Source organism: Aplidium turbinatum, chromosome 17, assembly GCF_918807975.1.
Source record: "Aplidium turbinatum chromosome 17, kaAplTurb1.1, whole genome shotgun sequence".
NCBI classification, from domain to species: Eukaryota; Metazoa; Chordata; class Ascidiacea; order Aplousobranchia; family Polyclinidae; genus Aplidium; species Aplidium turbinatum.
Window position 1 is genome coordinate 9,619,796 of NC_137488.1, and position 26,516 is coordinate 9,646,311.

Below are 26,516 nucleotides of genomic sequence, written 5' to 3' on the forward strand. Positions count from 1 at the left end.
AGGGCCTCCAAGAGCCCTGCTGGGCCCCGGTGCAGATGTTGCAGCCGGGCGCGAAAATTTTTTTCCCACGACATTCATGTCTCATTTGCATATTTTGGTAAAAGTTTGTATTAAAACCGTGTGAATGCAACATTTCGACGTTGGCACGGTTTGTTCAGTGGTTTCATCGTCTGCCTAGTGATCGTCAGAACGAGGGTTCGACGCCCGTCGTAGTCAAACTTTTTCTTTCTTTAAATTAAAATTTTGCGGTGCACAAGAGCTTTTCAAAAAAAGTAGGGTTAGGGAAAGTTTATATTTTATTATCATTGCAGAATTTCATTGGCAAATAGTTATTTCGCAATCTGAATCAACCAATCTCTCAAAACACTTCCGGAAAATCTTACTTTTAGAGTGACTAGAATCAATGAGACAGAAATGTCGTGGGAAAAAAATTTCGCTGCCGGGCCCCCCAGCGCGACATGTCGCGTGATATCTCACCAATCACAAGCAAAATTTGCCGTGCGCGTTCTTACAAAGAATAAATTAGGTTAAAGTATTAACACTCCATTATTTCACAAACAATGCACTATTGTAAATATAACTTTAAATTCACAGATACACACTAGTTATACACAAAGATAAAATACTGTAAAATGCTAAAACACTACATAGTGTAAATATAGCCTCAATAGCATTGTCAGATATGGAATTCTGCCCTAATTTGAGGAAAAGTTTATAGCTGTTGAAAACAAAAACTTGTACATAATTTGGATTTTTTTTTTTAGTCCTGGGCAAAGATCAAAACCCTAACCTTTCCAAACTCTAACCCTTCCTAACTCTGGCAACACCTGATTGTAACCATGGCAACAAGTGGGTAAAATCAGCCATTTCAAAGATAAAAATTGCAATACTATCCGACGTAGCATTGGCTGCATTGCATATGTGTGCATACAGCTTTACATTAATATACAATACCATTTCTGACCTTGAAATCTGCAGAGACTAGGGCAGCAAACTTAGGATGATGGCATTGCTATTGTTCACGACATTAAGAAATACCAACTTCATATAAGAAATACCAACTTCAAAATACAAAAACATTTTATGCAAAATTGACCTTAACACGCAAATTTAAACATTTTATAGGCCCCCTAAACGTAAAAAAATGAAAATTTTGTTGTTTTAAAAAAGGGCATACCCATGAGGGGGCCCAATCAAAATACAAAACTAATATTCATATAAAAAACAATATTTTATGCAAAATCGACCTGAGCACGCAAATTTAAACATTTTGTCGGGCCCCCCTAAACTAAAAAAATTGAAAATTCTGTAATTTTAAAAAAGGGCATAGCCTAGGCTACCCATAAGGGGGCCCCATTCAACATACGGAACTAATATAAAAACAATATTTTATGCAAAATCGTTGAAATCAGTCTTTTTATCGCGTGAATTTAGACATTTTGTCGGGCCCCCTTAAACTCACCGGGCCCCGGTGCAATGCACCGGTTGTCCCCCCCTCTTGTGGGCCCTGGGCAGGACCGTTAATGATAATTTAGGCCCAGTATCAACAAGACGTTTGGCCTCCTAATTAAGACTCTTTTAAGAAAAGCGCACAATATCCGAAGATTACGCGGTAGTTTCTTCGCAGACATTAAATCAATGTAAAAATGCGGAAGTGCCTGGACACCTAGGAAAGGTGACAAGCCGCCAAAATCATCTCGGGTCCGGTTCCAAAAGTAACCCCTGGACTCCCTATCAATGATATTGCTCTCTGGAAGAACACAAGGCTAAAAGTTCCTCACGTAGGCTATTTGGCATGAAATTTACAACAAACATATTTGGCCTGTGATTAATCTATCAATTGTTCGCCTATGCTGCAAGAAGGCTAATTTGTATTCCTGCATGCCCATCTAGCCTACATTAACATGGGGAGTAGGCTAATAGTCAAACCTGGTCCAAAAAAACGAATACTTTTCTCGCAAATTACTGTTAGATAGAAGAACAATGGATAGACTTTCTGAGTGTAGAATATTATATGCCTGATAGATTTCTTAGATGTGTCCAGTGGCGTACGCAGGATTTTCTCAAGGGGGGGGGGCCATTGAGAGTAGCGTAGCTAGGAATTTTGAAAGGGGGTTTTTTGACGACTGGCGGGCGAAGCCCGTCAGCGCTTTCTCTTAAGAGGACACTCAGCGGCGGGGGGTCTGGGGGGCCTCCCCCAGAAAATTTTAAAAAATTACTTTGAATTTGGTGCATTCTGAGAGCATTTTCAACAAAAATGTGGGTATGAATATTCCTGTAAAATGGTGCTGTCCGGTGGCATAGCAAAAGGATAAGATCCTGTTTTCTTCGGCATTTTTCGGAAATAAAGCTAAGTCTCAATGTTTTCTTGTTGTTAATTCCTGGCTGAGATGTTTGAATGTTTGGCATTGGCAAAACTCGCTCTTTTAATGCAGTTTTGTTTAAAATTAGGCAAGTTTTTTTTAGACTGAAAGCATCATTCCCAAGCATAAAGAGACTGGAAGCATCATTCTCAATATCGTGACGTCACACGCGTGCCAAAGTGGGGTTGTAACCCCCACCCCCCCCCCCCTTTGGCTACGCCACTGGCCATTAAACCCCAGATGTCTTCATGATACCCCAGTATGGTTTTAGTTTAGACTTTATCCATTTCTCTCTCACTAATCACTATAATAGGCTTACAGAACACTATGCTACATTGGCATACGGTACCTAGGGTGGGGTAGGTGGATTACTGGATTGGGCCATGTATTTCGCATTGGCTTAGTCTATAAAACAACATTGTTACAGTGATTGCTTTGACAAAGCAATGCAAAACATATTAAATGCCTTAATCTACGTCGTTAACTACTAAACCATTTTTAAGGGGGGAGGGCATGCCCCCCCCCTGCGTACGCCACTGGATGTGTCACTTCATTTATTAGGCTACCGAACTCATCTCGTCAAAATGCAAGCGATTTATGTTGAATCTTAAACTAGCATTGCATTTTTCAGTTTTTCTACAAATTATTTGAACATAAAACTTTGTCAGTGCAAAGAATTTCTCGAATCCCTTTAGCTTGGGACAACTTCAAGAAAGTCACGTAGAATAAAGAGCCCTATTTTCTAATTTAATCATAAATGCGACAAATAGTACCTATTCTTTTTTTAGTATTTGTGCAAATTGCACTTTATCTAGCGCAAAATGGGGAAAGCCATTATTAGTAAAACAAAATCCCGCATGTCGCAATCAGCTGCTGTTCCCGTGTAGGATTGGCCGAAAAAGAGTTTTTTTAATAAAATCCTGTTTAGCCATGTAAACCAGACGACTCACAACCTTTCAATTTTCCGAAACAAATCAATAAATAATCTTTGAACTTACACTTTTTAATTTTTGTGATCTGTAGCCGCGTTTGTGCTTGACTTGAGGTGTAGAAACTTTTTGACAATTTTAGTTAAAAAAGCTTTGGTAGAGAATTTGCTTTGTTGAACCATCGACAGATAATACAAATAACTTGAATGGGTTTACTTACCGTAATGTTTTTCATTTCGGAGCGTCGTTACAGTTATATAGTGCATAGTCAGATTTATCATATCAGTTTCTGTAGGCTGTATTGCAGATTTGCAATTCCTGATGAGAGGACACAAGTACGTGTCAAAAACGTTAAAGTTTATTTTAACTACGTTATATTTTTTTAGAGCTTCGGTAGAGAGTTTGTCTTGTTGAACCATAGGCATACGAACAGGGCCGGATTTAGCTGATGGGGGGCCCGGGGCACTTTTAGATCGGGGGGCCCCCGTGCGAAAAACCATCTTTGCGTCTACAGTAGCATCAGTCCAGTACTGCACAGCATTTTGAAGAAACTTTAAAGGCCAAAAGGAAAAAAATAACACAAAATCACATTTTTTCCACATAGGGGGGCCCTTCAAAAGTCGGGGGGCCCGGGGCAACTGCCCCCTCTGCCCCCCCCTAAATCCGGGCCTGCATACGAAGCCGAGCAACGTGATCAAGTTTAACATCTTCAAGTTTATTACATTTACATAAACATAAAACTACGCAACAAATTAAGTATCGAACGTTTTCGACATCACAAGATGTCCTCTTCAGGAATAATATACATATACAACTATATTTTTTTGTTTAATTTCTCTAGATACTTATTCTTAAATGCAACTTTTAGCAGGCTTCACCTGTTTATAATTTTTATGGAGAACAGTAATATTAAGGCCTTCATTATTAGTCTACGTTAAGCTTTCATAGTTTCATAAGAGGTTCAGTTTGATTTTATCAGGGATGGTTTTTATTTCTGAACATCACAACAACGAAAAACAATCTATGCCAAACATCGCAGGGGTCCGGAAAAAGTTAGAAGCGACAAGGTTGCCACACCAATAGCAAGTTACTGAGTTGTTTAATGAAATGTAGAAGCCACAGTTGGGCTTGACAACAGGCTATCCTGCAAGAAACAAAAAGTCAAACAAAAGGGTAAAATTACAGAAAGGTGGTCATATATAAAGGAAATTATTAAAGTGGTTAAATATGTAAGTTAATTAAGCTTTGATGCAAGTTCCTTTGTCTTACGAAAAGAACCAACACGCAATAAACACTGTTGAACATAATAAAACTAGGGATAATTGATGGCCAAAGTCCACTTGTGCTGTTGAATCAACTCCTATCGCATGATTGCAAAAGCGTCTGTTTATAGGAAAGTCAACACATGTCGTTTGCCTAGCTAGCCGCATGACAAAGCATATTGAGTGAAATAAATTATTCTATCAAAACAAAAATACTGTTACTACCGCACAAAATTTACTCCTTCAAAACTAACAGTGTTGTTTCGGACCAGAAATACTGATTGTGCTTCACCAATCGCCAACTTAACAAAAATACCTTATTTTGAAAAGCCAATGAAAGTAGGCCTGCAGTCATCCAAATACTAAAGCAGGGTTTATAAGTTACAACCAATTTTGAACCGTGCTTCTATTAGGGTATTCACACGGAAGCTGTAAAAGTTTATTCAGAATGTCACCATCACCAAGCAATTGAGAAAAACCGGGCTGGATCAATAGTTTCCGCAACGAATGAGTTCACTTTCAAGTTCACGCTTTTGCTGATTTATTTTTTTTCCAAAACCGTCTGTAAGGATAAGGCTACACATGGTACAGCGATTACCGAACATTAACAAGCCGTTTAAGGTGGGATATGAGCACTGAGCAGTGAACCCCTTGCTTACTACAGTACAAAAGACTACCGGTATATAGATAACCATTTCGGCAAGCTTACCATTTTTTGACGTTGAACTTACTGATAAATCCCATCTCTCTGCTGGCTTGTGTTTCGAGCGTGTTTGCCTTAACTTTTCAGTCAAGAAATTTGAAAACTTTTTTATTATTAAGACAACACGAACACACACGTCATACACAACAATAACAAGCCATATTAGAATATTAATATTTTCATAAAACATCAAATCAAAAAAAACAAGAGGAACCTTCTACAGTAAAATATAAGGAAAACAAACCCAACTTAATATAAAACGTAGAACGATGTAATAAATAAGCCAGTCAGCAAAATTTCTCAGTTCGCGTTGAAGTTGAAATCGTGAAGCGTTTACATGACGCAGTAGAGATAGATTTGCGTTGCTGGAAAACCATTCGCCTATAAGATCTCCTTTTTGACAGCTTTGCTTTCTGATACCTCTTGTGGTCAGTGGACATGAATGCCGCCAAACACACAATAGCTTTTTCCCCAGACAGCAAAATCATTATTTTTACACTGATTCAACGTCTGTAGAATGTAAAAATGACCGATTTTGTTGTCTGAAATTGTAACTCCGAGTTGAGATTTCGTTTGTTTTCAAAAACCTTTTTTCTATTTTCAATCTTTAAAAACATTAAAACAACATAAAACGGTGAAAAAATAAATACTATTAGAGATATATATAATATATATATTTGAGCACAAATGAAATGGGGCCAGGACGGGTATCTTCTGGCCCGCTTGATCATAACCTTCTAGCTCTCCTCGCATTGCAACCCATTGCCAGGAGTAGTTCTACGCGTCATATTGCAAGAAAGTCGACGGCAGATATATGATTGGCCTGGCATCTCCATCATGGTTGGCCATGTCAGCGAGCAAAATCGATCTTTTTGCATCAATTCAACGTCGGCAAACATTGAACAAAAATAAAAAAGACCGATTTTAACTTTCGTGGATGCTTGCTTCCTGCTCTGTGAGCAGCAGGAATGGTGTCACATTTATTGATATTTTGCGCTTATTGAAAGCATTTAATCAACGTCATAGCGATGTTGCGATTGTTGAATGAAAGGACAGCATCAATAACTTGCAAAACGAAACTAGCCACTTCAAATAGATCAGACGGATAACAACAACAACACCCATTGAAGTCCAATACAGTGTTAGAACGCTTATGTCACACAATCTCGTTACGTTGTTTCAACGTCAGATGAACAAACTTTCTACAACAGATAATTCCTTGCGGATTCAAATACTTGTCTATTTTTACCCTCAAGAAACAATAAAACAACGTATGTGATACACATGAGCAGGTCCAGCCAGCAAAAGTTGCCGTTTTTGCACAACGTTGAAATGTAAGAATGGCAAGTTTTGCTGTCTGCGTGTAGTCAATAGCAACAGAACCAAGACAGCAAGTCAATCATTTTTGCATTGAGGCAAAAACGGTTGATTTGCTGTCTGAGAACCGTATACAGATTGGCAATTCCAACCGAGATCTCTCCACATCAAGATCGAAAAAACTGCTATTCAGATGCCATTTCAACGTCTGAAAACGTTGATACAACGCTATAAAAGCAGACTTTCAAATTAAACTGCAACTCAGCACTATACAACTTTACCATCGCAATATAAAAACACAAATAAAAGACGCAACAAAAAATAAAGGAAATTTCTCCCAACAGGATATATATTTGTAGATAGATCTTTTTATATTTAAATAGAACAGGAATAAATTATAACCTTAGGTAGCCAAGAACAAGGAAGCTGGACATCTATTAAGCACAGAACAACAGTTTGCTACACTGAGATAGGAAAATTCCAGACGTAGCCCACAACAAATCACGTGATTTTGATGTGAATAGGCGTCAAAGCGCGCAAAGCAAAGGTTGTGTTTGCAAAAGTGCAAAACGTTACTCTTTTTTCCAAACGCCAAATGTTTTTTCGGCGTTGTTCTGCTGTTTGCTTATGCTTTATCATCGCAAACCTTCAGTTCATTCAGCAAAATTATCTCTTTTTACATTGAATCAGAGACGTTGAATCAATATGAAAAGGACAGATTTTTGCTAGCTGAGAAACATCCTTTCTTCAAAAATACAAGCTTATGCAAGGCTCTTTCAGTGCACCGCTGGTTCTGCATTCACGTAATACAGTTAAAACAATTTTTGACAGCTAGATGAACCTCACTAAGGACAATCAACTTCAAACAACAACAGCATCAGACAATACCACTTTGGACAACAAAACAATTATTTTTGTCATTTTACGTTGTGACAACGTCACCAGACTCGACATCGACGTAAAAACAGGTTGGCTTCTGGCGACAAAAACGATAAAATAGATAGCATAAACCTAGCTAGCAAATTCCGTCCTTTTTACTTTGATTTCAGCGTTCATAGTTTGAATCAATGTAATGTAATTAAATTTTGATTCAATACAACGTGATCCAACGTCTTGAGACGTTGAACGAATGTAAAAAGGATGGATTTTGCAAGGTGGGAACGTTGGTTTGATAGAAACGCAGAACAGAGGGTCGGGTGCGAGCAGCATGGAACTTTCAGTGGATCAACTAAGTGGAAAAACAAATTACAGCTTATATCTACGTATGTTTTGCGTTTAGCGTCATAGAGCTGATGTAAAAAAGCGGAACGAATCCGCAGGTTGCAACAACACGTAAAACGATATTTTTCGGGTCTCATACACGGAGCAAGTGAAATGTTCGTTGTTTCAGCGTTGCCAGACGTTGTAAAAAAGACAAATTATGCAAGTTGGAAAAGAAATGTCCAAAATCAGTCCAGCAGCAATCCAGCCAGCAAATGAGTCCGTTTTGAAACGGACGGACTGATTTACTACTGGAAACGTGACAAAAGGCTGATTTTTTTTATTGAGATGCCCAGCCAACAAAAGTTGGAGTTTTTACATCGTTTCAACGTTAGCAGAGACGATGTGACAAGCAAGTCTTGTTTAAAAATATAACTTCTATTCAGAGTTATGGCGCAAGTTTCTGTCGAGGGACAGAGGACGATAACTTAGTCAGATTTTGCAACATGTCACCACTTTACTGTAGTCTTCACTTTTTAGAGACGTTTGGCAAATGCGTTCGATAAAAACTCTCTACGACATTTGCGAATGAAACGTAGCCAAAGAATTTCACTTCTGAAGCGATGTAAAACCTTACAGAAATTGAACCAGGCTGTAAAAATCCAATACTTTAGATAAAATAGATATAAAATAAACTCATTCTAGAGTGGTCTGTTAATACTGATGAGAAAGGGTATTGTGCAAACATTCGAACAAAAACCTAAGTAAATCCGGTTAAAAGTTTTGAAAATCGAAGCATTAATACGGCTTGCTGTCTCCCTTGCTGCGTTTGTGCTGAACCTTCAAGCGCTTCATCCCGATTTGGAATCCGTGCATGGCTTGAATGGCTTGCTGAGCAGACACAGTGTTATCGTAGCTGACGAAACCTTTAAAATACACAAGGCTCTTATAATTGATACAGTTAAGAAATGGTTTGAAACACGAAAAAGGAAAGCACGTTTCACAACAGGCTTGTACCACAACTCAAATCAATGGATATTTTGTTGACAAACAATCACTTGATCTTGTGATTTGTAGATTACGATCCGTTCTGTAAGACTTTCTATCAAACGTTTAGAAACATACGACCGGTTTAACACCGAGTTACGTTTCAGCATGGAAAAGCGAATCACAGCTCATACTATACCATCCCTCAATAAGCACCACTGGTGGAATATGCTGCAAGAAGTATACGCCGAGAAGCAAAAAGTCGCATGTCCCACGTCACTTTGGCAGAAGACGAAACCTATTGAGTTGGTTTTGTCACTGCGTGTTGAGCAAAGCGTAATCGCTTACCGAAGCATTTGCTGAGGTTAGTCTGCTTGTCAATGAAGACTTTGGCGGAAATAACGGTCCCGAATGGCAAGAAAGTGTTCATGAGATCGTGGTCAGTGAACTGTGACGGCAAATGATATATAAACAGATTCGCTCCTTCGGGCCCTGAAACAATAACATTAAACGATCAATCCAGGTGAACATTTATTCATAATTTTGATGCAGTTCGAATTATGCTTTCAAAGATTTGTTTGTTTGTTTGTTTATCTTTATTCTGCATTGCGGGAAAGCGGACTTGAGCGCTATGCATCGGTGTACGCCTTCCGACATACACCTGACCCACGCTGCAGCCGACGGCAATGTCTATTTTCCGGTTGTCTACTTTACTTATGACTTAAATTTGGTACTACCCATTACTCGAAATCGATCACTAGGTAGAGGCAATTATCGTTAAGTTATCGTTAAAGATACTGAATGGGGCAGCTCAGATGCAATCAAAGTGGGATAATGATAAAAGATGTTGTTCAGACAGTTGGAGGAAAAGTTGTAGCAGGATGTAGTTTGGATAATGGTGTCTTGTTGTTGCAATTAAGACATAGTTCCACACAACTTGGTGCCTGTGTGCTTTAAAGTTTAAACTATTGCATGTCTTAAACTATTTCAAACCATGATGACATGTTCGTTATAATTTCACAAGCCAAACATAATTGTCGCCAAGTTTACACAACACTAAAGAAAGTCATTAAAACCAAGATAAAAGTAAAAACGTTATTGCAGGAGCGCAAAAAAATTAAGAGATGATAAAATTAGATCCTGGACAAGCTACCTTCTTTGTGGCTTCCGGCTGGCGAATTACTCTGATGAGGCATCATCGTTTGGTTGTACATGGCTGCGAGAGCAAAGGAAAACGTTACCGACTTTTCAATTATTAAAACAATTAAATTGAACATGGAGAAAAATCTCTCGTTGTTAGAAAATAAACCACTGTGAAAAGTGGATTTGTCTAGCTGGGAGAGAAGTCAGCACACTTGCAAGTCAACAGACAATATTCTCAACAAATTCAACTTACAGCCTGGCTGTGTTAGGGCCGCCATATTAGCCAACATGCTTGCAGCAGGATTCATTGAATTACTGGACGACGCTGAAGGTGATTGCCCCATGTCCATACCAAGATTGAGACCGCTCTGCGAACTCAGTGACAGACCAATCTGGTCCAGTGGGCTCGTGCTCGTGGAGCAAGCAGATCCAAATCCATTGTTCATAGCACCACTGGGATAGGGAACTGCAAAGGAAGCAAACTTTCAACTCGGTCACATGCTAAATTGTAGTTAATAGAGCAAAATCAAAATATGTTAACTTTGCAACGACATGCAAAACCTGCAACTTTTCTTACGGATGGCTTTTGATGCATTTACTATTACTAAGTATATTCAATAATCAATGATACTTTCACTTGAAATATTAGTTAGTATTTTGACCTAAGTTCTGTCATATGTTTGTCGCCTGCGTGACCAAGTGGTGATAACGCTGCACAAGCTCGAAAGGATGGTGGTTCGACACCGCTCCAGAGCACGCGGCTTGTGCAGCGACAAGACATTTAATGACAGGTCAAAAATTATTGGTAGCAGCAGAATCGATATCAACTATACGACTTACGTCCCATCGCTGCTTCATGCTTCCAGCTTATTGCTGTATTGCAAAAGTGATTCGCAATGTAGTAAATAGTACGTTATCGCAATAGGCACAAAACAAAAATAATTGAAAAACTATTTAAAATCTCTTACCTGGGCTCGAGCCCATCGTTGAGGCCAAATGACTGGATGAAGCACCGGCCGCATTCATTGAATTGAGACTAGACTGGGAGTTATTCAGCAAGGTATGAGCCGCTGCAGCAATTGTTAGCGCCTGCTGCACTGTACCTTGGTTCAACCCACCTGCTAGAGATTAAATAAACGATGTCAAACTTCAACTAAAGAACCTTCTAGAAACTGTCCAAGAGCTTTGCAAACCTCTTACAGCACCCCAACCCAATCAGCTAATCAGACCTTTTTTTAGACGTTAAAGGCTCAATGAAAAGGGTTGATTTTCTAGAATGCTTTGGATTGAGAACAACGTAAAACGTATAGTAACTGCAATGTAATTTTAGGGCAATGTTTTAAGAATGTAAAAAAAGAAAGTGATATTTTTCTCACCTCCAGACTGGCTTCCGCCATTGCTGTTTGCCATGCCCATTGAATTATTGCAGTTTGACAAGCTTTGCAGAACCTGAAAAAAGAATTTCATTGTTAGGACAGAAATCAAAAAGGTTGAATAAATTCAGTTCAAGTTTGGCAGTAACCGATTTCCCACAAGTCGCTGGAAGCATTAGTTGAGAGCCGTTTTTGAATCACAATTTGTCGTACTCTGCATGCCAAAGTACTTATGCAATCAATGGCAAAAAAATAACAGCAGTATAATATACAAATAATGTGCGGCAAAAATGGCTTTGTTTTGTTGTAGAATACACAAGGATGCTATACTTTAAAATCTTATTTTGCGACATGACTTTGTTAACACGGGTAATGAGCATGGATAAGGTTGCGGTATTAAACTTGGAAAGTACCTCAGGGAAAAACTCAGTTGTTTTTTACATTGATTCAACGTCTGTAGACATTGAATCAATGTAAAAAACGACTGATTTTCTGCCTGAGACCCATTGCAAACTTTGTCCCTTCGCCACCATTGTCTTTGTAATCGTTGTGCAAAACATTACAAGCAAAGCTGCACTGGCAATGAGTCAGAAACAGAACACGGGATGTGAGTTGTTTCTTGACTTGCATGCACAATACCTCGTTGCGGTCTTTTCATAAAAAAAGGTTATCAATCTAGAAAAAATTACCGTTTTACATCGCATCAATGCAACCTTTGCTGGCTGGGTTACGCAACAATTTTGGAGGGCAAAGCCTTGCAACAGATTCACATGTTGCCGGCTTACTTGCTTCAATTGACTCAAGGCAGCAAGATAAACATTTTTGTAACAAAACAAAAAATGCAAGAAATTTATGGCTTAAATTTAACCTTTGGCGAGTTTGTGATGCTGCGTAGGCGAGATTCATATTGGTTTTTTGTAAAATTCTAAAAGTAAACAAACTGAAAAAAAACACCAAAAACGGAAGTCAAGTACTTTGAGAATTATCGTTCTATTTGCATGGAATAAAACAAGAGATTGATTTGGAACTCACGGGAGCTAAAGCAGCGAGTCCTGTGAGCGACTTCCATTGGTTTGAAAGCTGATTGAGTTGCTGGGCAAACTGGGATTGGGTTTTCTTGCGTTCCTTGTCTTTTGGGGAATCGGCTATTTTCACAACGATGGGGGCAGAACAACCCTGAATGTTAAAAAATCTAAATTAGCTCAAAGAAATGAAAACTTTGATATGCAACAATATTTCACAACAACAGTACATACTGCACAACGTCAAACAATGACCGCTTTACTTCGTACTCCTATTTCGAGTATGCGTGATAATTGCCATACCTCCATTGTCATGCTCTGGTGCATGTGATTGATTGCAGCTTGCGCAGAGATTCTCTTAGCATATGTTATAAAAGCGCAGCCTTTACTCAAACCGTCCGGGTTCAGCAAAATCTAAAAGATAATACTGTAAGTGCATGTGAAAACGTCACACACAGGAAAAAATTCACTTGGCATGATTAGGTGGAGCAGCAAAGGTTTTTATGAAGTCTTACAGTTAAACCGCTACAAACATGATCACTGATCACATATGAAAACGAAATTATATTTTAGGTTAATAAATTCCAAACCTTCCATCAGGACGAAATCGTACCTATAAAATTATGGAGAATGTGACTATGATAAAAATATATCTTTCCTTTTTCCTTTTAGCTAGTAAAAGTTGACATTTTACAATGTTTCAACGCCGTGCGGATTTTAAAGCCACGTGAAAAGACAAGCAGCTGAGTTTCCAGTTATCTCATACCCGGCATTCTTCAACAGTTCCAAAGGGTCCGAACATGAGTCGGAGTTCTGGCTCGGTCATCTTTTTGGAAAGCATCCCGACAAACAACTTGCGATCCTCACTTTTATTTTCAGAGTCTGCTGGTTTCATTTGAACACAATGGTGCACCTGTTTAAAGATACATGATGCAGAGATCGTCTTTTAGGTGCAGACAGTAAGGTGCCTGCTAAATAAGTGCGCACACTGTGGCGTCAGGATATTTAGGAGCGGCGCTGAGTCATTTAAGTGTCTATTCCCAGTACAATCTATTTCATTAGGTGCTTGATGGTAATACTGCAGACAGTGGCGTACGCAGAATTTTTTTAGATGGGGGGCATAACAAAATGCTAAATGAAAATCTTCATCCTTACACCTCATGCACCTGTTCAAACAAAAGAGCTTGCTAAGTGGGTTCTTGGCTGTACTAGTGTACTTGCATAGTTAGGAACTGCACACTGATATGTATCAAAGTGAAATTCACTTCGTAACACAGCGTTTTGCTTATAAAGTTATCTTAAGACTTCACTGTCATATTTTCCTGTTAGATCTTAACTCTCAGCAAGAGTTTGAAATATCAAAACAGATAAACTTATCTGTTTTAAAATTTCAAACTCTTGTAGAGAATTATGTTTATCTGTTTTGATATTTCAAACTCTTGTTGAGAATTAAGATCTATCAGGAAAATATGACAGTGAAGTCTTAAGATATCTTTGGAAGCAAAACGCTGTGTTACGAAGTGAATTTCACTTTGATATGTGATTGTGATGTTACTTTTGTGTTTCATGTCCTCCAGCTACTTCCCAAAGTCAGTGTATGTCACAGGCACCACTCTGGCAGACCTTGTTACTCTTTTAGACACAAAAGCAATACTTAAACATTTTTATCCGGTAATTACCAACACCATGTGTGCTGAAAGCACAGCCACAAAACAATAAGCACTAGCTTGACAGCGCGTGCTTGAAAGAAAAGTTGACTTACCCCAGGTAAGGTTTTAACATTGTGCAAGGCATTTTGTGCGTCCAAAGCCGATTTTCTAGTGTAGAAAGTCACAAAGCAACAACCTGAAAATTTGTAGAAAAGCAAAATGGCTTAGCATATTGATTGTTGAATTGTTGATGTACCAGTACCTCTTTTCCAACCAAATAGGAGGAATACATGCATAAACTTCAAGAAAATACATCACTAACATACGTTTCAACTAGCTTAGGCTATTCTTCCATAAAGGACCAAAGGTGTCATATTAATAATAAATCTAACTAATGCCTTCAAACATTTAAGAAAAAACAGTACGGTAAGCGATCTGTGCATGTGCTTTTTCTGCTGACAACCAAAGTAAACGCAAAGCCCAATTTGTGCAATGTGCATTCAACAGAAAATGAATCTAAACGTGTATCAAAAGCTACTGTGCATCAAAACCCACTACCTTTGCTGACTGTACTTCCTTTCTCTCTCAAGATATTTAGTTGGTAAATTGGTCCATACACTTCCAACAGTTTGCGAACTTCAGTTTCTGTCCATGTTTTAGGAATTTGCCCGATAAACATTTTGATGGCATCAGAGTCTGGCTGGTCACCATGTTTAGCAGCAGGAAGCCCTATATGATAAGCAAGCAAAAGTTTAAGATGAAAGCTTTGAAGATGTTTCTGATTAGAACTTTTGAATATTTATGAAGCTCCCACAAGCTTAAACCAAAGAAAATAATAATTAATTATTAGGTCAACTGTAGTCATCATTAAAACAATTTCAAATAAATTATATATTATATGCAACCAAGTCCAAAACTATAACTCAATACACTCAGGGCTGCGATTTTTGCCTTTTTCGGTGACGAGGTCACTCGACACGCGCCATCACTATTCGACAAACGCCGTGCCTTACGGAAAAAAAAGAAAAAAAAAACGAAAAAAAAAAAAAAGGGAAATAAAAAGGAAAAAAAAACTGAGAGAGGACTAAACGTCGTCAGGTCGAGGAACAATCGGGGGGGGGGGGCATCACGTGATGCAATCATAAAAGTGCTGTCTTACGTAAACTTTCTTGCGCCAGGTAGCCTACTTCAAAGCAAGGTCTAAAAAGCGACGCTTCACACGAGAAACTCCCAAGGCTTCAGCGTCGCCATTTTGAACACTGCGGGAGAATGCTTTGATCGGAGTTCAACGCCTGGCATCAAACATTTCGCAACACACGTTTCGTGCTATTCGACACAACGGGTTTCTTTTATAGATGAAATAACCTAGGCTACGTTGAGTTGTCAACGTCTATGCCAGTTTGTATTTCGCCGTTTGAGCCAAATAACAATATTGCTCTGGTAAAATGACTGTTGGATACTTGCTATGAAAGTTTTTCACATGTAGAAAACAGCCTAGTTTCCGACCAGATGTTCAGAAATACAGATGAAAAAAGCCGCTATTTTTATGGAAAGGAGTTCGCTTCCAGAACATTTTGAACACAGCGGAAAAATACTTTGATCGAAGTTCTAACGCCTGCCATCAAACATTTCGCCACACACGTTTCGTGCTATTCGACACAACGGGTTTCTTTTATAGATAAAATAACCGAAGTAGGCTACTTTTAGTTGTCAACGTGTTTGCAAGTTTGTATTTATGTCTGACTTATGCACTTGTTGTTCCAAGATTGCAGAAATGTTTTGCAATATGAATAAAGAATAGTAGACAGATAAACACGGTTGCAACTCGACTTCCTTCCACTAAAAGAGTTTCTGTGATTACGTAATGGGCGATTTTGCACATTCACAAAAGCAAACAACCCAGCTAGCAAAACCGTCGTTTTTACATTGACGTTGAATCACAATGCATGACATGTATAAACAAGTTTGCTGGCTGGAAAGTCTGGACATCTGCAGGAAATTTGTCTCGCACCAGGCGAGATGCCATCCTTTGAAAGATTTAACAATGATGGATTTATGTAGCCAGTGCATGATGACGAAAACAAATGTAAGATTTCCTTTCCGTTACATAACTTAAAGCAGGTGATTGATACAGGAGAAAATAATCGCAGAAGCACACAATAAAAGAACACAATAAAGCCTACTTATTACGCAAGTTTTTTACATCAAGAAAATAGCCTAGTTTCCGACCAGATGTTCAGAATCAGAAACACAGATAAGAAAGGTCGCTATATATAAGAGTTCGCTTCTAGAAGAATAGTAAGTAGTCACTGGGAGTGGACAAGGCAAGGTAATAGGCAAGTCGTAAGAACAGCATAGCTTTGCCCAACTACAGATAGGATGGTCTTCAGTTAGTCAGTATCCTATAATGACTAAAAAACGAAAGAATCCTCCGACAACACGGATGGCAAAAGCTTCGGTCGGTCTTACCGAGAAGCGGTTAAGGTTCAACAAACAGCGAGTGAAGTGCGGGATCTGTTCGAAGGAGCTATCGAGAGAAGCATTGCCACGTTACTTTGGAACTTATAATTCAGGTAAACTTCCAGCTAATAGCGTTTAGTAGCCTAACGTCGCAAAGCATTTGAAATCTCCTGTCTAAAGTCATACAGAGGCAGCAAAATCAAGATCTAGCAGCAAGCATGCCCTGGCATTAATGTTTGTATTGTTACTAATATTCTTTCCTTTTCACTGTTATTAATTAATTCGTTCTTGTGTTACTTTACGTGATTGTATGTAGTTTGCTGCAATGTTGTACGAAGAGGCTTGTTTGCCATCTCGGCACACCTTAAACGCTGTAGGCCTGTAGCATTACGCCGTTGTTGTATTATCGTGGTATTGTTCCGTTTTCTTTTATCTGCAGTTCATTTTTTGCTTCTTCGCTGTGTTTCTTGGTAACTTGCATGTTTCGCTCCTAACTGTGTTTGCATGCGGGTACGTGCATAACCATTAACGTACTAAGCGAGACTAAAGAGATGCCAAAGGAAAAATTCTCTATCACGCAGTAATTCGCGGCCAAACGCTTATAATCCGACTCTTGTGACGTCATACCACTATTCGACAAACAAACGCAGAATTTTTGGTCGTTCGACAAGAAAGAAAAAATCGCAGCCCTGAATACACTCTTTGCCCTTCTCCCAGTAAGAAGATCAGGTAACCATGTTCAACAATAAAGAGAGAAAACACCTACAGTCCTACAGTTATTAGCACACAAGATGCTTTTGACTGTGTAAGCAAAAAAATGCTGGATTTCATATGTCATGTCTGATTACTAGACATCATAACAGGAAAAATTGGTCATGGTCATTAAATGTTGTTTCAAAAGTTCCGTATTTAAAATTTGAACACTGTATTAGTGTAACACTCCAAACAAAAAAAACACTTCATAATATCTTCATATTACCCAGTGACCTTGTCCTATTGAAAAGTTCAAGCGATAATGAATATAGATACGGTAGTTCAAAACAACAAATTATCTCATAGACTAGGCTAAAGCACTGAAAGAATAAAGTGTACCATATTGCAAACATATATACCTGAGGAACTTCCATTCATCATTGCACTTTTTTATAACTACAACAAGGAAAATTCAAAGTTTGACAAATTGCCAAAATCCAACCTGAGATGGCAAGTCAAATGTTAAAACATGTCTGTATCATATTCAAAATGCATAAAAGTAAAGGTTTAATTAAAAGTAAGCTAAGCCATGGTGTGATTGCACCTTTGTTCACTTTACCATACTTACCCATTATCGGTACATGCAATACATCACCAAATGATTAGAAGTGTGTTAGATTACATTACATATTAATGTTTAGTCTATTATATTGCATATAATATACAATATACATTCTAGTAATTGACTTGGCTTGGCTTCATCCGGTACTAAAATACATTCTTGTACTAGCATGGTAAAACCAACCAATCTTGAAACAAATACACTAGAAAAGCACTACCATACACCCATAGGCGCCGACTTTTATTTTTGCACGGGGTGGCGGATAGCACAATATGGCAATCTAAAAACTTTCAAACTGCATGTTTTTGTTTGATTTTTACTAAGCGTGTTTCGTAGATGCAATTGTCTTTTCACACCTGATTTGTAGCTCGATAATTTACAAAGCAACTTTAAAACAAAGCACAGGAGGTATGTCGTGAATTTTATTGTTACGTTGCTGCTCTGACACTTAACATTTGGCAAAAGTATTTTTGCGAACAGCAGCTCTGTCAATCCAACTGTTAATCAACTGGTCAAGTTGTAACCGTGAAGCTTCAGCTTGATAAACATTTGAAATTAGGACGTGGTTCAATCGCTGTTGCGTCATGGTAGATCGCAAGTAGGTTTTTATGCGCCTGAGTGCACTAAACGATCGCCTCGCAGGTGGTGGAAGGCAACGATAAGTATATTTTCACAATGCAGACCACGTTTGGAAGCATTAATGAAATTGTTTCATTGCTTGCAAATAGATCAAGCAGTTGCGACATAATTGCAAATCGGACAGAATGCTCTATCTTTGCATCTATCGTATTCTAGCCACGGGAATTCGCTCTCCCACGATTTTTGATAGCTCCTCCCTTCAACAGCGATTATCCTGCTCGTGCTCGGTTCTTCCATCTCCCTGATAATGCTAACGCCTTTTGGCTCTCCCACGATTTTTGATAGCTCCTCCCTTCAACAGCGATTATCCTGCTCGTGCTCGGTTCTTCCATCTCCCTGATAATGCTAACGCCTTTTGGCAGTGGCACATAGGGGTGTTCAATTTCGATTATTTGAATATTCGAAATTCAATTTATTTTCGATTTCCAAATTTCGATTTCGAATATCACAACTATTCACCAAACTGCAAATAGTGATTTTATTGAATGAAACGACATGAAAATTCGCTAGAAAACGCGAAAAAAAGCCATGAAAATTTGCGAAAAAAGAACACAAAATAACGTCTACAGCTCCAGGCCCATGTTGGTGTTTAAGAATACAAGCTGATCGACATGGCCACCCATCAGTTGGGATCTCAGCTTCGTGACGGTCAGGCCAGCTTTTGAAAACGATCGCTCCGCTGGAGCCGAGGTCGCTGGGATCTCAAACACTTCAAGTTCATTTTCACAGCGAGCGATTCACTGCCGCGACATTTCACTGCAGAGGTTTCGACTCGAAAGCGACATCGAGTATGTTTGCAAGCGCATAAACGCACGCTCCGTCTACGTAGCAAATTATGTTGTTTTTGGGTGCATTCAACATCTGATGACATGAAATGGTAGATTTTTGCTATGTCCCAGGCAGCAAAATCAGTCATTTTTACATTGATTCAACGTCTGCAGACATTAAATCAATGTAAAAATGACAGATTTTGTTGTCTGGTGTTGGATTGTAGCATCGTAACTCATTCTAGTGATTATTTATTGCGAAGCTGTTGCGGTTTGCATTCAAAAAGCGTTTTCCTGCTGCCGATCGCTAGTTCATCTATTGTTTTATGCATCAATACAGCATAAAAAGTTGCCCCCACACAGAAATATGCGTGGGGGCCTGGCCCCCACGCGGGCTCGTAGCCAGCAGGGAGCCCTCGCCCCCCCCTGAAAAAAATTTCGCTTCCTTTGGCAAAATTTCAACATTCCCGAGCAACAGCTACAATTATAATGATTTGCCCATTTAAATTTTTTCGGCCCCCCTAAAAAAAGTTGCCCCCCTGCTCTGCGGTCTGGCTACGGCCCTGCCCCCACGGCTTAGGCGCCTATGGATTCGGCAAAAATGGATAAAACTGCGACAAAGCTCAGCCTACACTTTCTGCTATTGCACAACCTAGCTATCTTCATTCTTGAGAGAAATTTGTGAAATTTGGCATTAAAAATGCCAACCTGGCATTCCTGGTGCAGGACTGGCCGTTGGACCCGCGAGAGCGTGTGATAGTCACGTGATCGACGATGCGCATGCGTCTAAGTCTTTTTTCGCTTGCAAAATGCGACAAGACAGATTTCGCGCCACTCGCGTTACTTTTAACCGTGTTCAGCCGAAAGGGCGGCTATAATTTCGAATATGTCCGATACGAAAAACGAATTTCGAATTTTGTATCACCTTAATCGAAATCGAATCGAATATCGAAATTGAACACCCCTAGTGGCACACTTTCGTTTTGTTCAGGCGTTTGGTCACTTTCATGCTGGCTGAAATCCTGACTAGACGGTAGACGCAACAAAAAATGACTCAATGGAGGGCTGCAATTTTGAACGCTTTTTCGGTGGCATCTTTAAGCTGAATAAAACTGGATTGTCGGCGAAAACTTTTACTGGACGACTTTTCGTAATTTTTTCTATGATGTAACCAGGGCTGCGATTTTTGCCTTTTTCGGTGACGAGGTCACTCGACACGCGTCATCACTATTCGACAAACGCCGTGCCTTAACGAAAAAAAAACGAAAAAAAAAAGGAAAATAAAAAGGAAAAAACTGAGAGAGGACTAAACGTCATTAGGTGGAGGAACAATCGGGGGGGGGGGCATCACGTGATGCAATCATAAGAGTGCCGACTTACGTAACTTTTCTTATGCCAGGTACTTCAAGGCAAGGCCTAAAAGCGACGCTTCATGCGAGAAACTCCCAAGGCGTCTGCGCCCCCATTTTGAGCACTGCAGGAGAATGCTTTGATCGAAGTTCTAACGCCTGGCATCAAACATTTCGCCACACACGTTTCGTGCTATTCGACACAACGGGTTTCCTTTATAGATGAAATAACCTAGGCTACGGTACTTTTAGTTGTCAACGTCTATGCCAGTTTGTATTTCGCCGTTTGAGCCAATTAACAATATTGCTCTGTTAAAATGACTGTTGGATACTTGTTACAAAAGTTTTTCACATGTAGAAAACAGCCTAGTTTCCGACCAGACGTTCCAAAATACAGATGAAAAAAGCCGCTATTTTTATGGAAAGGAGTTCTCTTGCAGAACATTTTGAACACTGCGGGAAAATGCTTTGATCGAAGTTGTACTAACGCCTGGCTTCAAACATTTCGCCACACACGTTTCGTGCTATTCGATACAACGGGTTTCTCACTTTCTTTTATAGATAAAATAACCGAAGTAGGCTACTTTTAGTTGTCAACGTCTATGCAAGTTTGTATTTATGTCTGACTTATGCACTTGTTCCAAGATTGGAGAAATGTTTTGCAATGTAAAGAATAGTAGACACATAAACACGGTTGCAACTCGACTTCCTTCCACTAAAAGGGTTTCTGTGATTACGTAATGGGCGATTTTGCACTTGCATTCACAAAAGCCCACAACCCAGCTAGCAAAACCCGTCGTTTTTACATTGATTCAACGTCTGCAGACGTTGAATCAAAAAAACGAGAAGCGAAAAATATACAAGAGTAGTCTATCACGACCGCACTGTATGATTTGTTGTAATGTAATAATACCAAAAGTAGCGTTACGCACGCTGTTACATTAATTCACGTTAAATAACTCAGAGGGAAAAGTAGGTTAATTTTGAGTTGATTCAACGTTCGAGTCAGCACAAATCGATTTAATTTTCCTGGCAGGTTATATTGCGTACCCAGACAGCAAAATCATCATTTTTACATTGATTCAACGTCTACAGATGTGAAGTCAATGCAAAAATGACGAATTTTGCTGCCTGCGTAACAATGCACAAGAAGAAATTTACGTTTGTTTTACATTAACTCGACATCTAGCGACGTTGAATTATCATAAAATAACTTTAATTGCTCAACCAGGTACCGGTAACAAATTAATAGCTCACTGCGAGATGATTGCCTCGATTTACGTTTACACTAACATAATTTCGGCACAACTGGGATACTGCGAGTAAACACAAGTCTGTTTGCTAGAGAACTAGCTGTCAGAATCGGAATCATCAGATGCTGTATCGGAAGATGAGGTTGTCGCGTCGTCACTGGAATACTTGAAGACGCAAAACTGCCCGTTCATGAATGTGCGATGCCATATGGTCGGAAGCATTACTTTACTGCCAAAGAACCATTTATCGAATTTCGTACTACTTTTTTAACTTGACCCCGTAGCTTTTCTAATTCCGATTTGTTTCTGTCATAAAATTCTTTACAAATTTTGCAAAATACCACACTACCTTTTCCCAATTGCAAACTTTTTACAATTCCAAGAGCATGTCAGCGCATAAAATAGCTTGAGTGATGCTCTGGGCTACCGCCGTGTGACACGCGATGAAGAAGTGCATAAAATTTCGTTTGATCAAACATACAGCAATTGCCGCCGCAATCCACGGTTTGTTGGTTTGGCGACGGCAATGTTTTTGCCGTCGTAGATGGAAGTTAATTTCGAGGGCAGTATACATGTCCGGTAGGTACATAACTTAGCGCTTGATACTCCTTTGCAATCACTCCACCAGCGTGCGATTAAAAGCTTAAGTAAGTGACTCTGATACCACACAACTTGTGAGGTAACTCGCAGCCAAACGCTTATATAATATGACTCTTGTGACGTCATTACTATTCGACAAACAAACGCAGAATTTTTGGTCGTTCGACAAGAAAGAAAAAATCGCAGCCCTGGATGTAACAAGCAACTCCTGTGTCAGACCAATAAATTCCCACCTCACAGTTTGTCACGCATTGACACGGTGACGCAATATTACTGCATGAAGTAGACAACAAAGTAGAAATTAAAGCATGAAGTAGATGACAGTACACTCCAATTGAAATCGGAAAATAATTCAAAATGCAAAATGTTGAGTAATTGAAAAAGGTTGCTTTTATTATTGGGAATTGCTGGCAGGGGGTGTAGCTTTCCTCGAATAGAATCATGTACACGTGTAAATTTGCAGAACGTTAAAACTGCTACTTTACTAAGTGTACTTTTTAAATAAAACTCAAAAAGTTTCGAAAATTGCATTTTTTTAATGAAATTTGAAAATAGATATTCATTTAGGGGGTGGAGCTATCAATCATCCAGATAATTTTATTTCCAAGTATTTTATAGCTGGCATAATTTATAGCGATATTATGAGTAGTTTAAAAATTTTCAAAAAAGATTTTTGAGGGAGGCAAGGGAAAGGTCGTATTTTATTGATTAATAAATCACATTGTAAACCTAACAAGTAACAAATGTAACAATGACTTATGACAAGTAACAAATAAAACGATTGCAACAACAACAAGGAAAAAACTCGTAGCCGTGTGTTGCGTAATCTTCACGTAGCTTGCTTGATGTTACTCAAGTATCATGCTTGTGACAAAAACAATCATTTTCTTCGCAATACTGTGTTGGTTCACCTCTTGCTTTACGTTGACTTGAAGCGAAAACCAATGATCAAAAAAGATTTAAACGTCCGTTCAAATTACATTTATTTGCAGTAAGTAATGTAACCTAACCGGGGTGGCTGCCACCCCGCCACAGCGGCTACGAGGTGGCATGGCCACCCCGTAACCCCGTAAGTCAGCGCCAGTGCATACACCTACAATCGTACATCTTTATAAAGAAACCATGTAGAGCTGTTGTTCTGCAATGGTTAATTTTAAACTTTTAGTATGAAAAAAGCAGCAAAGATTCCAACTAAACCATTATAAAATTCCCTGAAGTGAAGTGAGGTTTCTTTCCTACCACTTGAACCAGTGTATTAAAAGTCTAAGCATCATTTGTTAATTTTCTTACAGTGTATTGGAATATCAAACAGTCAAATAAATGGTCGAATAGTTGTACTAGTGAGATGATAAGATGAAATCCTTGAACTAACAAATGGTTCACCAGTTCCAGCACGTAAAGAAATCAAATTTTAAACAGCAAACATCTTTGTCGATTTCAAAAGTAGATCTACACTACTACTTGTAACAGCTATTTTATAATTGGCCATAACTTCCACTTCCACAATCTCTTCAATATTGGCTAGAACTCTACAATCGTCTTTTTAAAGTACTTTTTGTTGCAACTTCTAATCACTATAATAGCCTATACATTATACGGGTCTGCTACTATTCGGTGAGTCCGATTCGATGAGTCCGATTCGGTTAGTCCGTTTCGGTGAGTTCCTAACCTCTAACCCCTAACCCTAAAATGGCAATGATAATTAGGCTACGATACCCAATAATTTAAAAAAATAATTGAAAAAATCACCAAATAGGGATCGGACTCACCGAATTGGACTCACCAAAACGGGCCATTCCGACATTATACAACTCTATTAATCATACTCAAATCACGCAGCTATTTATGACAGGTTTGCTTCACCAAAAGCTTCCAGAGACTAGGGTAACATTACACAAGAACTCATTCTTCTGGTCAACAAGTTAATGTTTCGAGAATTGCCGAATCGGACTCACCGAATTGGACTCACCAAAACGGGCCATTCCGACATTATACAACTCTATTAATCATACTCAAATCACGCAGCTATTTATGACAGGTTTGCTTCACCAAAAGCTTCCAGAGACTAGGGTAACATTACACAAGAACTCATTCTTCTGGTCAACAAGTTAATGTTTCGAGAATTGCACACAATGCAAAATCTTTTAGTGGTAAGTTTCGCAGCAAAAGATTGCACGATTTAAGGTTACTTCAGAATAAAATTCAACAATAACAACTCAGTAAGAATTATACACACAATAAAATAGTTCACCTATTCTTATACAATAATGCAGCCTGCCATGCAAACTATGCAATATGCATAATTGCATATTGCATTAATTGATTGTGACAGTGATCAAATGTTTTAGAGATATAGCAAAATAGAAAGTGTTTTTTATACTAAAAAATATGAAGTATATATGTTTCATACAAAGGTATATATATACTAATAATAATTACCAATACACATGAAGCTGGATAATTGCAGTCAATCTAACAAGCTTTTTATGTGGTTGCCAACATAGGCGATTATGCGAATGAGATAAGTTATTTCCTGGTTTGGAATTTATGAATTTTAAGCAATAAAATTTATGCTTAATAATCTATGCTCTTAACAGGTATGGTATACGATTGACTGTTTTGCCTGTATTACAATTATTGATTGGCATAAATTAGATACGGTAAGTAAACATTTCAGCAGCCTACAACCAAAATAGAACCAATTTAAGAAACTAAACAAACTTACAAAGCACCAGCAACTCCAAGAATATTATTTCATCCAATCAACCTGCCCTGCACTCAATCTTTGAACAAGCAAAAATGCACCTTTACAACACCACTGAAACATAGGCTACAAGTTTAGCAATAAGCAAATTGTACAGTAATACACTAAAAAAATGTATCATTTGTTTCAAACAGTATTAGTGTGAGTATGAAAAAAACAAGTGAGTTGGCAATGTACCTTTTGAGCTTTGTAAAAAATGGGCAAAAGAACAGTTAATGGTTAGGTAATGCTTCCATGTGTAGTTTGTGTACTTTGGACTTTAGTATCAGAACTCTGGCAATAAAAGGTCCTATTTCTAAACGAACTACTTTCAGAATCGTGCGTGCTTAATTTTTTGAGACTTGTGTATAGTGTACCACAATTCAAATTCAAGAAAATGTCTTAGACATACCGTACAAATTAAACTCACATTTGTTGTATGATCATTGATCATATCGTACAAGACTTTATCAAACAAGAACTATTGTGAATGATGTAAAATTTTATTGCCATTTAATTGCACTGTTTAGATTCAAGTTGCTCCTATAACAAAGCACCTACGGAGTCCCACATGCAGGCAATATGAATAAGCTATAAAAGTTGACACAAAATGATAAGTTACAAAACTATTAATGTCAGCTTTTGGTCATTGTTGAAGAGTCAGCAAAAAAAAAGCAGCTTTTCATGCTGAAATGACCATGTGAGCATAGCCTCAGAGGCTAAGGCTGCTATTCTGGTGAATATAATTGAGCTGTGTTTTTGTAAATTAATTTTGTTAGTCTGATAGTGTTTGTGGTCTAAACTAATCTTGATTTGCTTTTTCTTCTTTTAGAACCTTTGAGAATTAATGCATTTTCTTGCTATGCATGTCGAAAATATTTTTCTTTCGACTATTTGCATCAGACCTTTTTAGTTGAATTTGGATAATGCGTTATCAATAATGAAGTTTTGCTTTTATGAAATTTGTGCTTGATCATACGATGTCATGCTCAAGTGCTGTGCAGTGATCATAGCCTCAAAACCTATAGTTACTATACTGTATGTGGCAACTATAGCCTCTGTCTTTAAAATAGTGTGCTGTGGTTTTAAGAAATAAGGGAACAAAAATATTTTTCTGTACCATTTTTTACGGTATGCTCTTTTCAGTTCAGTCACACTCAAAAAAAAATTATTTTAGACTTTGTCTATGATTTCATCTGACAATATTTAACTTCTTTTGTGGATAGTGTGATGCTGATCATGTTCATTGCGCCGATACATCTGCATGCTCCTTCACTTTTGTGACAGTGGATTGCTGATATGGTTTTGACTTGATAGGGTAACCTGCAAAAACAGTTATCATTCAAATAGCCTAGCTTTCTCAAAAATTGCTTCTCAAACTTCATAACGTTGTGTTTGATCATAAAAATGAATTAAACTATTCCAAAAACATCTAGTGAAAA

General features: G+C 38.4%; 1 protein-coding gene across 1 annotated transcript; it reads right to left on the reverse strand.

Moving 5' to 3' along the window:
- Positions 1 to 5,358: 5,358 nt before the first annotated feature.
- On the reverse strand, positions 5,359 to 25,150 carry LOC145786747 (CUGBP Elav-like family member 2). The gene is made up of 13 exons (XM_082598477.1): positions 25,057 to 25,150; positions 17,521 to 17,603; positions 14,507 to 14,677; positions 14,062 to 14,144; positions 13,066 to 13,212; positions 12,603 to 12,713; positions 12,310 to 12,453; positions 11,281 to 11,353; positions 10,873 to 11,025; positions 10,158 to 10,370; positions 9,915 to 9,977; positions 9,110 to 9,253; positions 5,359 to 8,700 (listed from the first exon to the last, which is right to left on the reverse strand). Exons 2-13 carry the CDS (start codon positions 17,540 to 17,542, stop codon positions 8,573 to 8,575), a joined length of 1,452 nt encoding a protein of 483 aa, XP_082454603.1. The 5' UTR covers positions 17,543 to 17,603; positions 25,057 to 25,150; the 3' UTR covers positions 5,359 to 8,572.
- Between the last annotated feature and the right edge of the window lie 1,366 nt (positions 25,151 to 26,516).